Source organism: Panicum virgatum, chromosome 3N (assembly GCF_016808335.1).
Source record: "Panicum virgatum strain AP13 chromosome 3N, P.virgatum_v5, whole genome shotgun sequence".
NCBI classification, from domain to species: Eukaryota; Viridiplantae; Streptophyta; class Magnoliopsida; order Poales; family Poaceae; genus Panicum; species Panicum virgatum.
In genome coordinates this window covers 37741039-37753564 of record NC_053147.1, presented here as the reverse complement: position 1 = coordinate 37753564, position 12526 = coordinate 37741039, and the positions used below count along the sequence as shown (strand labels likewise).

The window sequence follows — 12526 nt, the reverse complement described above, 5'->3', positions numbered from 1 at the left end:
GAAAAAGAAGTGGCACTGTTTAAACAATCATATCGAATTAATCAGTCTATGTTAGCAAAATCTTGTAAGCCTTACCTTTTGTACGAAATTCTCTGCATTGTTGCATCCTTTCAGAAGTATCTCGATTATCTTAAGCTGTTAAGAGTGAATAGAACCATGACATAAGGCTTTGTGTCCTTTTATTTAAAAGTAATCTTGGCACAAAAATTACTGATCAGTAACAGCAAGAAAGCACTATGAAATAGGGACCACCATCCACAAATTAACAAAAATCCATATGAATACGTAAATGTTGTTCAAATATCAATATTCTTTCTTTTTTACAGGGGAAACAGTAGGGAGACCCATACTGTTATATATTAACTAAAAGGAAAGGAAGGGTAGACAGGGTCAGTGAGCTGTTAATGAAATATCAATATTCTTCACCAGAGTGTAACCTAAAATGCCATTAAAGAAAAGACCAACCATTGTTTAGTCCGAATCAAATATCTCAAAAAGATCAGGTACATCATAGCCAGGATATGCCAACACTTTCATAGGACGGTGGGATAGTCCCATTCGACCAATATTGTGGTTGCTTGATTGAGTCAACATCATAAAAATTCCAAGCACAAATAAAAGCATGCTACTTATGTATCAAATATACATTATACCAATACTGTGGGAAAGCTTATGAAATCATGTAAAACTAAAGAGCAGGGCTTCTGAAGAAATACACTGAAAAGTAACTTACTGAAGCAAGAGTAATAAGAAAGTCATATGCAACTTCAACAGCCAGGTAGAAACTGTTTAACTTCACGCACCAACTACTTCTTAGTATCTCATGGTGGTGACGAAAGGTAGGCAACATACTACAACGCTGCTCCTAAATTGTAGGGTCCACTATATGTTGTTGTGGCTGGAGGAAACGTAGCTCTATTGATCTTAGGGATAATGAATACAAGTAGATTCAATCAAGTTCAGCCCCTGGAGGGGACCCTGAACAAAAGATCTAATCTTTGCTGACCAAACCAAAACAACTAGCCGGCTTATATAACACCGGTGCTAATAAACTAACTAATGCTATCCTCCTCTGCAATCTCAACAGCTAGCTCCTAAACATCAGGAGCTGTCGCTCGTTTCTCCCTGTGCCTCCTGCGGCCTGCGCTGATAAGTTTGCCCAACAAACTTGTCCACACCATATGTGGACTCAATTACTCAAAGTAGACTATATCAATATTAATCGTAGACAGATTAAACTGGGGTTTTTTTTGCCCTGGCAACATGAGTTTAATGTACCAACCAGTTTGTTCTATAACTTAGTTGTTGAGTTGAGACTAAACTCCAACCACACATTAACAAGTTGAATTCCATTGACTGCCATGCAAAGCAATCAAACTGAGAGAATAATCCATGCCATCCAGATATAGGACGCATCAGGAAAATCAATGAGCCGCACATTATTTCCCTGCAAAGCATATGCCTAGATTGCACAGCTGCTCAGTGTTCATTGAGTTATGGGTCATAACTGCACTGTCACGCATGCTTAATAAGCAGTTAGTCTACCAACATGATTTTGATACTCATGGGGGGGGAAAGTGAACTGGAATAGCACACAACGTAACTATAGTACACGATTCAAATGCCCACGGAACAACTGACAAAAACTTGGAAAAGGCATGAAAGCATGTCTGGGCAATGTTGATTATGTACGCTTGGTGCTCAATGTAGAATCCTTGCCTGGCTTGATGGTATAACCATTCAATCTGATGCACCAAACATATTGTTTTGAAACTGAAAGTACGATGCAAAAGCTTTTATCTACCTGAGTTTGTGGCTAAAAACTTCCATCATATAAAAGTCACTAAAGTGCCTAGCCTTTACTAAATGCCAATATGCTAACACAATATTGAGGCAGAGTGCAACATATGCCTGGACAAAGAAATTCTACATAATATCCATTGTAATGAACCAATCACAGATAAGTTCTACATAAATACCAGGAATTGAATAAAAAAGATTCAGATGAAAGTAAACTTCCTTACAATCACAGAACACAAGAACACACGCAAAAAATGCACCAAAATTGAGTGAAAAAAATGAAATGAAGAAAGGGTAAGAAACAAATACCTCCATGTCTGGATCTTCAAGATTAGTAACAATCTCATCGACAACCTCATGGCAAAGGGTGCAAGCATCCTCATGTATTGGGAGACGAATGAATTTTGCTTCCACACAAAAACTTATTGATACGCAAAAGTCTTCAGGGCTTAAAGAAACAATTTTTGTGAAGAAAAGAGGGGCATAATAATCCACCAACCTTGTGCACTGCCAGAAGTCAATGCATAAGCATACATTACATAAGAAATGGAAAGCTTTTAGAATACAGGCACATCTATTGAAGCACAAGGAAAATCTTGAAGGTAGACAACAATACCTCCAGCTTAAAAGAAGGAAACTTTGAACAAGCTTGGTGCAGTGTATCAATGATTTCGGTCTTGGTCTCATTTTCATTAAGATAGAAGAGGGCTTCTGTGGTGAACTGCTCACAAAGTTGGCATAATTGCGAGTTTTCCTTCATTGCCAGAGATACTTTGCTGACATTAGGAGCCTTTATAGTAGCTAGAATAACATTAAACAAGTGCGAAATGATAAGTTACTTTGAAACAAGTGTGAAGATCAGAGATATGGCATTTAGCAAAACAACAAAATGTAGCCACAGCGAAAGTCCTGTAAGTCGTGTATTATTGCTTACTAAATGCTCATGCAGTTGCTTCAAGATTATTAGGTGATTAAGTTTTCAGTATTTAAGACAAATTTGCAAATTGGCAGGTAGGCTTTCCTGATTATCTATGGAATTTTCATAATCACGAAGTGATCCTAGCTCAGTTGGTTGAGGGTGTGGGTTTATGCCCAGACCACTTAAGGTCAAGTCCTCATCGAACCTAGGTTGGTTGGGTTGTCTTCAAAAATTGTCACGTTTCCCTTTCAAATACACATAAAGAATTCATAAAAAGCAAGTGTAAGGCTAGTTTGATGAACATCAAGAGACAACAGAAAAGACACATCTACTATGGATTGCATCAGGGCTTTCGATGGCAGCTGAGGCCAGAGAAAGATAGAGCAAAGCCAGGAGAGTAAAATTATAAATGTACACATTAAATGATTTTGCTCATCTATTAGTCCCTGAAAAAGGGCCTAATTAATTGTCAGCAGTGATGTTTCATTATTTCTTTTGTAGACTCCCATTAAATTGGCTTTAACAGAGAACAAAAATGCTATTCAGAATAAAATAACAATGTTGGCCATGTAATGCCTGCACTGGACATACGATTGCACATAAAAAATCATACGCACCATCATCATCCAAAGCCAAGCTTATTGTGCATGAAAGCACAAGACTGGCGACGAAAATAACTTGAACTCTTTTGCCCATATTGTCTGTAACCCCTATAAACAGTAATAGTTCAGTAAAGCACTGCATACACCATGTCACTACTGAATCTTTGCTGACTGTGCTAACAGATAATGCTTATAAAAGATGATAGGCATAAAAGCAGAGATAAAAAAATTTCCTATAAACAGGGTCAATTCTCTTCTTCTTATTAATGAACGCCGAACTGTAAGGTTCAGGATCTTTCGAAAAAAAAAATTTCCGTCCAGATACAAATCTCCAGCAGGTTTCACCTGTTACGTGCAGATTTTCATGTAAACCCTAACAACTAGTTCTAAAATATTAGAAACTGAGATATCCTACATGTTCAAAAAATCTGGATAAGCTTTATCAGCTGATTGATCAGCACCGGATTCCCAATTCCCTGCTTTGTTTTGGACAATCCTCAGTATACAAACTAAACAACTAACGTAATTAACATGCATGCTTTATGAGGTGATGTATTCTTGATTGCCATGAAATTAGTACACATTTTTAGAACTAGTGCTTGACAGTAGCATAGGTTAGCACTGGGTACCAGTCTTTTCGTTTCTTTTTCTTTTCTGTCTAGAGCAATAGAGGCAGGTACCCTTAAAACAAGATGGACCTTTCTACCATAGGCATGACAATTAATTTGGATGCGCATGTGTAGGTTCACTCGATACCTCATAACTGTCAGCAGAGAAGTAATGGGAAAAAAAATCGCCAATCATTTCCCCCTAAAAATTTCGTTCTCGAACTGTCAGAACTCGGAAAGACAATCAACTAGCTATAATTAAAGATGAGAAATTAGACTGGCGTCCGGGAACGATTAAAGATGCCAAATTAATTCCAAGTATCACAGGAGAAGTGAATTGAAAAGGAAAAATAATATAAGATGATTCCAGACTAACCTCGTGCGTCTACAATAGAAACCTTTGGAATGCCCGGGGCCGATGGCAGCCGAGGGCTGGCAGGTAGCCTCCGCCCACGGGCGACCGCCGATACGGAGAGGGAAGTGGAGCAAGAAGAGCCAGAACGCAGAGGAGATGTGGATTCGAGATGAGACACGGAGACAGAGCGGGGCGTTGACTAGCTGGATGTGTCCGCCGCTGCTCTCCGCCGGCTCTCCCGAGTGACCGCAGCGTCGCCAAAGGGCCTCTAGCTGACGGAACCAGCGGCACTGCTCAGGTCCGGCTTCGACTCTCGTGGGAGCGAATTTCAGGTTGAAGTTAAAAAAATCCCCTCACTTGCCCTATATCCAAAGCACGTGTATGGTCCGATCTAATTCACAAAGCGACGGAACCCGTGTATAGATAGGTGTAGGGGTTCGAAAATTTTCTCGGACTATGTGAGAAAATCTTCTTCTTAATACAATGTGGAGGTCTTCCCCCACGTCGAGTTTTTAGTGACCGCAGCGCCCCGAAGGGAATGTGCGAGGAATCTGTTTTGCGTGTGTTAGGAGTTAGGACTAGCGAGAAATTGTTTTGGACGGGCCGCCTTGAAACTCCTAGAGCGAGAAACTCCGGTGATCGCCGTCGTTCGTGCTCCTCCGTCGCTCAAAAGTAGGAGGATGGGGGCCATCCCTGGCTCCGTCCGCTTTTGCCATAGGGGAGTCAAGCGGACAGAGGATCCCCGGTAGGGCGGCCTCGAGGTGCTTGACGGTCGCTGTTCAGGAGGCGTTCCCGACCATCTCGGAGGCGATTCAGCTCGAAGCTTCCCTGCCTCGGCATCATGGTTTGTTTCCCCGGGATGGGTGGCGGCCTCAATTGCACAGCGGCGGGCGTCGTATCACTGAATGGGATCGAGCCCAGGCGCGGTTGCGATAGGCAGAGGAAATCAAGCTGTCTCTATTCTGTGGAGCTGCAGATCGTGACGAGGAACTGCTGGGGTTGGACAGAGTTGTGGATGAGTTGGAGCTGATGATGGAGCGCGTCCCCCGAAGCTGGTTGCCGCCATTGGTGCCCACCAACGAAGCTCTGACGGGGGAGAAGGCGAAAGCGGCAATAACCAAGCACCATATTCAGGCCCATCCCGAAATCTAACCCAATCCAACCCCTGTGTACCCTTTTGGTTTCGTGTGTGGAAGACCTTTTCAACCACTCCTACTCCAAACCAGCCCAAGTGCGATGGTTGTGGGCTCCAAAGTCCAGGATCCTAGATGCGGTGGAGGTTGGCTTTCCAGCACGATGTGAAGAGGTACTCCGCTTTGGACATTCTGCAAAGCACATCTGGAAATTTGAGCCAAAATTAGTAGATCACAGATCTTTCTCTGAGGTGGCCGCCCCAATGGAGAGGGGGAGTGCTCAACCAAAGGGGGGAGGGGGAGGAGGACCCCAGAGAGGCTCATCCCAGTTCAGGGATCCGTCGTGGAAGCCCCAGGAGCGCGGTGATTTCCGGCCGATTCAAGGAGACAGAGATCGGTTGCCAGATCACCGTTTTGAAGGAGGTGAGTTTTCCTACCCTGATCCACAATAGGGCGGGTCTGCTGGGGTTGGGAGGATGAGAGGAGACCCAGCGTTGAGGACGGAAGAGGATCTGTACTGTACTCAGAAGCGGCGTCTTGAGGACCAAGGGGGCGGGAGACAACTGGGGGATGGAGATCTGCGACACAAGCTGGTCAGGGATTAGGATAGAGGACCACACAGCGGTGGATTTGGTGGCCAGGGATTTTGGAGGGATGATCAACGGCAAACCAATGTCTAGAGGGGAGATCGTGGTAAACCACCTGAGAATTCAGTTATTTGCTTCCGCTGCAATCAGGAGGGACACCATCATTCTGAATGCAAAAATCCTCTCCTGTGCTATAACTGCAAGGAAGTGGGACATATGGCACCCAGCTGTCCGATGGTCAAAGTGAATCGAGGGCTGAAGCTTTGTGGTTTTGGTATACCGGGTCAGATGTTCTATAGTATGCATGTGCCGATGGAGGAAGATGAACAAGTGCAATCCTCGACTACGGCTGTGATGCATATTAGAGAAGGGGTCGGGTCAGTTGCCAAGGTTACTACTGAGTTGCGCTACCTCATCAACTCATCCTGGGATTGGCAGGTTCGAAAGATTGCTAACGGGATGTATGAGTTTGTAGCTCCTTCCAAAGCTGATCTTGACCTCTTGATAAAGTTTACTGAGTTTCAGTGCAGAAGCTCCGACCTGAAAGTTTGTGTGGAAAGATCTAGCCTGGCAACCGACTCCTTTGCCTCCCTATCTAGTGTCTGGGTGAGAGCTTCTGGGTTTCCACAGTGGGCTCGAAAGGAGAAAGTGGTTGAAGAAGTGGCTTTTCTAATTGGGGATCCTGAAGAGGTTGACAAACAAAGTCTGATAGGCAGAGGGCAAGTTAGAGTGAAAGTGCAATGTAAACATCCTGGTGAAATTTCAGGTAGTAGTGAGGTCTTTCTTAACGGCTTTGGCTATAAGATAACCTAGACAGTGGAGACAGAACCGGGATCAGGTCAGCAAACCACAACTTTGCAAGACCCAGGAAACCAAGGTAAGGATGATGAGGACGAGGAAGAGGAAAAGTCTAACAGCTACACCCCGTTTCTAGAGGAATTTGCTAGAGAGGGACAAGATCGGCAAGGAGGAGATGGAAATGGACAGGCTTCCTAGACTGGGACAGGTACCAAGAGGGTGGGTCACAATACTCTGGTTTATGGAAGCTCTGGTGATGGTGCTAGTCCTGTAGTGTCAGGTTCAGAAGGTGATTCACAGCTCACCATCCTCTAAAGCTCTTGATGTGGAAAGCATGGAGAAGAAACAGGAAACAAACTGTCATACAAATTTGACACCAACAGTAAAAGAATTTGAGGCTTTGCTTGAGGGAGCCAATAGTGACACATGCAAGGGTTCCAGTCAGCTTTTTGCTTTGCCCAGAATGGTGGAGGTTGACTATGAGGTATTAGGAAAGGAGGAGGACGTTGCTGCTGATAAAGAGACAGGCTACTTTGAGGAGATTGCTAATCAAGACCCCACTCTACATTTGGAAGTGGAGCAGGAAAATGTAACAATGGAAGTGGAAGGTGTGCAGATTGAATCTGATGTCCTAGATAGCCAAAATTCTGTTATGTCTATAGAGGAGGATTTACACTTCAAAAATGCTGTGCATCAGGAGGAAATGGTCGGGTCAGATGTTCCTCTGGTCAAAATCAGTACAAGGTCCAAGGGATCCAGCACTCCTATTCCTTTAAGAGCTAAAAAGAGAATTCAACAACTGAATGATTTCACAGGTAACTGCTCTAAATTCACCATTTTTAATTCTGTTCATAATGATACTTTAGCTAAGATTGCTTTAGATTCTGGCCTTGTAATTGGAGAGAACCCTGAAACAATTGACTGCATGATTACCACCTTGAAAGCTAAGGAAGTTGCTCAGGCAGTTCTGGCTGCAGCTGCTTCTAAATTAGAACAAGGAAAAAGTGTGGAGGAGGATCTGTTAGAGGTTGATGAGGATGTGGAGTTAGAGTTCAATGAAGAACATCATAGAGTGGTGGAGATGGTCACTGCAGAAGATTTTATCCCTCCCTCAGCTGTCTTGGCTAAGGAGAGGGATACAAGTGCCAAAATACATAAATGAAATTATTTTTTTGGAATATCAGAGGTTATGGGGCCAAAGGCAGACGATCCCAAATTATTGAGTTAATTAAAAAACATCACATTGATGGAGTGTGTTTTCAAGAGACAATAAAGAACAAATTCACCGATAGAGAGCTTCATAGTCTTTGTGGAGGTTTGCAATTCTGGTGGAGCTGGATCCCTGCTACAGGTCACTCAGGTGGTACCCTGATTGGGATTAATGAGGATAGATTTGATGTTAGAGGGGAGAAGAAATGGACCTTCTCCCATAATGTACAACTCTTGGACAAAATTAGTGGTGCCTCTGTCAAGGGCGTCGGATCCTAGGGTAGCTGGACCTCGGCTACGCAATTCGTAGCCGCGATCCGTCTTCTCCGGTGAGGTTTTCCCCTGCGCCGCAGGCTTGTTTTGAGAGAGAGAAGGTAGGGTTTAGGAATAATAATCTTGCTTAAACTTCCAAGAGTCACGATTACAACTTATATGGCCACAGGCCCACAACCGAATTGGAGAGTCCTTCCTTGATTCTAGGATCTAAACTGATAACAAATCTTATTTCCTTAATCTAGCCACTAGGAGCCGTCTGGTCCTCGCCGTCCCAATCCACGCGTGCCGCAGCCCGACGTACGTCGCGTGCGCGCCTACGCCTGGTGTACGTCTGACCGTACATGACATCTCTCCCCCCTCGAGGTCCAGCTCGTCCTCGAGCTGAAAGTCCAGGTAGGCCGCCCGAAAACCATCGAGGTCTTCCCATGAAGCAGAATCCGCCGGCTCACAGCGCCAGTGGACGAGGACCTGGCGAACGCCTCGCGCCAAGCGAGCACGATCGACCCGGAGAGGCTCTGGAACCACCGCACCGTGGTGGATGATAGGGAGCGCTGGAGGGGACGCCGGCAGGTTACCGACGAACTTCTTGAGCACTCCCACGTGGAACACATCATGTAGACGAGCACCTTGGGGAAGCTCCAGGCGAACTGCTACCTCGTTGATGAGCTCGACGACACGGTAGGGGCCGACGTAGCGGGGCTTCAGTTTGCCCTTAGCAGTACGGGGCAAAGAAGCGGCGGCTCACTGACGAAGCCAAAGGAGCGCCCAATCGCCCACTTGATAGGACACCGGCCGGTGCTGGCGGTTGTAGTAGAGCTTTTGGACCGCCTGGGTCTACTCGAGGCGATAGCGGACGTCGATGAGGAACGCCTCGCGGGCCTCCATCTCCTGGGCAACCGCATCAACCCTCGTATCACCCGGTTCATACGAACGGATGGAGGGCGGGTCGCGGCCATAGACCACATGGAACGGCGTCTCGTGGAGCGACGTCTGGTAGGCCGTGTTGTAGACGTACTCCGCCCACGGCAGCCAGCGCAGCCACTGTCGGGGACGATCGCCAGTGAAGCAGCACAGATACATGATGATGACGCGGTTGGCTGCTTCGGTCTGGTCGTTAGACTGGGGGTGGAACGCCGACGTCATGTGCAGCTTCGTGCCCACGAGGCGCATGAGCTCGCGCCAGAACGTAGAGGTGAAGACTGGGTCGCGGTCTGACAAGATCGACTGGGGGACGCCGTGTAGTCGAACAATGTCGGCGAAGAAGGCCTGGGCGACTGACTCCGCGGTGTAGGGGTGCGCCAAAGGTATGAAGGGGGCGTACTTGCTGAAGCGGTCCACGACGGACAGGATGACCGTCTTGCCATGCACCCGTGGAAGCGCCTCGACGAAGTCGATGCCGATGTCCACCCAGACGATGGCGGGGACGGGTAGAGGCTGCAGTAGCCCTGCGGGGTGCAGGTGTTCAGACTTGTACCTCTGACAATTCGCACAGGCCCGCATGAAGTCTTGCACGTGCCGTCGTATGTTGGGGAAGTGGAAGTCACGACGAAGTCGGTGCAGCGTGCGGTGGACGCCCTTGGGGCCGTCATCGTGTACCGCAGTCACGATCTCTTGCAAGAGAGGAGAGGCCGGCAGTATGTACAGGCGGCCGTCGTAGGCGACCATATCGTCGATCACCGCCCATGGCGCGGCGCGGTTGCCCGCGCGAACCTCGTCGTGGATGGCCACCAAGGCCGGATAAGTAGCTTGGGCGTGGCGAAGGCGTGCGATGAAGTCAAAGCGCGGTGCCGAAATTGCCAGTAGGCCACGTTCGTCGTCGTCGCGGCGGGGGAGGGCGTCAGCCACCGTGTTCGACGCGCCCGACTTGTACTCCACCGAGAAGTCGAACCCCAAGAGTTTGCCGACCCAATGATGCTGAGGGATCGTGGCCAAGCACTGGTCGAGTAGATACTTGAGGTTGTAATGGTCGGTCTTGACGACGAAGCGACGGCCCCAAAGATACGGACGCCAGTGCCGCACTGCCTGGACAAGGCCAATAAGCTCGCGCTCATACGCAGCGAGGGAACGGTGACGGGGAGCAACGGGCCGGCTGAAGAACGCGACCGGATGACCGTCCTGGACGAGCACCGCGCCAAACCCATGCAACGAGGCGTCGCATTCGACGATGAAGTCCTTGGCGACGTCCGGCATGGTGAGTACGGGTGCGCTGGTGACCTCGGCCTTTAGCGCAGTGAATGCCGCGGTTGCCGCCTCGTCCTAGGAGAAGCCATCCTTTTTGAGGAGAGCTGTGAGTGGCGCAACGACGGTGTTGTAGTTGTGGACGAATTTGCGGTAGTGCCCCGCCAAGCCGAGGAAGCCCCGGACCGCCCGAGCTGAGCGCGGCGTTGGCCAGTCGAGGATGGCCTGCACCTTGGCCGGATCCATGGCCACGCCCGCCTCAGAGATGACATGCCCCAAGTATGCGACGGAGGGAACGCCGAAAGCGCACTTGCTGCGCTTGACGAAGAGCTGGTGCCGCCGCAGCTCGGAAAGGATGGCGCGGAGGTGACGAAGATGATCCGCCCAAGTCTTGCTTTATATCAAAATGTCGTCAAAAAACACAAGAACGAAACGGCGAAGAAAGGGCCGAAGTACATCGTTCATCAGCGCCTAGAACGTCGCCGGGCCGTTGCAAAGCCCGAACGCCATCACCAGGAACTCGTAGAGGCCGTCGTGGGTGTGGAACGCGGTCTTATGCACATCTTCCGGCCGCATCCGCACTTGGTGGTACCCGGACCGTAAGTCCAGCTTGGTGAAGAACCGCGCCCCATGGAGCTCATCGAGTAGCTCGTCGACCACGGGGATAGGGAACACATCCTTTATGGTGAGCGCGTTCAGGGCGCGGTAGTCGACACAGAACCTCCACGACCCGTCCAGCTTCATGACGAGGATGACTGGTGAGGAGAACGGCAAGTTGCTGCGGCGGACGATGCCCTGCGCGATCATGGTTGCGCACTGTCACTCCAGTTCATCCTTGTGGGCCGCCGGGTACCGGTACGGGCGAACGGCGACTGGTGGTGCGTCCGGCTTGAGGATGATGCGGTGGTCGTGGGCGCGCTGGGGAGGTAGCCCCGTAGGCTCGGCGAAGACGTCCCCAAAGGAGTCAAGGAGCTCGTCGAGGAGGGGCGCGCTGGCGGCCGAGGCGGCGAGAGCAGGCGTGTTGGGCAACTCCAGGCCGGACCAGCTGATGGCGCGCCCCCAGTGCTAGAACGACAGCCGACGCGCAGCGAGGTCCCACACGATGGGGCCCAGGGCTGCCAGCCAACGAGTGCCCAGAACCACGTCGTAGCCCGCCAATGGCATGACGAAGAGGTCTGCCGGGAAGGAGTCACCGCCGATGAGCAGCGGTGCGAAGCAGATGACGCCGATGCACGTGACGCGCTCGCTGTTGGCGACCATGGCCGTGAGGTGTGGACGCTGCTGTAGGTGGAGGCCAGAGCGCTGCGCGGCCGCCTCCGATATGCCAGAGTCCAGGAGGGCGACGAGCGCTGCGGCGCCCAGCACGACCTCGAGCTGCATGGTGTCAGCGAAGGAAACTCCTGCTAGGGCTTGCAGGGAGAAGACCGGCGCATTCTCCGGTCCGCCATCCTCGGCGTCGGCCGGTAGTGCGTCGTCGTCCTCGTCCACAATGCCTTCCAGGAGGAACAGCCGCTGGCAGACACGGTTGTGTCCCCGGGAGTACTTCTCGTCGCAGTTGTAGCAGAGTCCCTTGCGACAACGCTTCTCCTGGTCCACCTGAGTAAGGCACTTGATCTGGCGGCCCTCGACGGTGATCGTCGCAGGGCCAGCCGGCTTGGGAGCCTGCGGTGCCAGCAGAGCGAGGCGTGGAGCCGGCACAGGAAGCAGTGGCGGCCGGGGCGCAGGCTTGGTCACCGGCGTGGAGTACTGCTCGCGCAACTCGAATTGCCGGGCCAAACTCATGGCGGCGTCTAGGGTTTGCGGGTTCTGGATGCGGACGTCGAGGCTGAGCGACAGCATGAGGCCCCCAGTGAACAGCTGAACGCACTGTTCTTCCAGGAGGGGACCCGCGCGGGCGAGGAGCGCCTGGAAGCGATCCATGTAGTCCGCCACCGTGCTGGTGCGGCGGCACTCGGCTAGCTCGGTCAAGGGAGCGGAGCGCAGGGGCGGTCCGTAGCGGAGGTTCAGCAGCTCCTTGAAGTGGCGCCACGCCGGGGTACCCATGTCTGTTTGGATCAGCAT

At 49.9% G+C, this 12526-nt stretch overlaps 1 protein-coding gene across 3 annotated transcripts in view; it reads right to left on the bottom strand.

The window, feature by feature from the left end:
* Positions 1-4581, bottom strand: part of LOC120665892 (prosaposin-like) — a 5058-nt gene extending 477 nt beyond the window's left edge. Inside the window, exons 1-5 of one of the 3 annotated variants that reach the window (XM_039945609.1) lie at positions 4306-4581; positions 3337-3420; positions 2417-2601; positions 2110-2307; positions 76-135 (exon numbers count right to left, since the gene is read on the bottom strand). In XM_039945609.1, coding sequence (XP_039801543.1) covers positions 76-135; positions 2110-2307; positions 2417-2601; positions 3337-3415 — 522 coding nt within the window. In that variant the 5' untranslated portion in view covers positions 3416-3420; positions 4306-4581. Of the gene's footprint in view, positions 1-75; positions 136-2109; positions 2308-2416; positions 2602-3336; positions 3430-4305 lie in introns of all 3 variants that reach the window. The other 2 variants (XM_039945607.1, XM_039945610.1) reach the window with 2 other exon arrangements.
* Positions 4582-12526: the final 7945 nt, after the last annotated feature.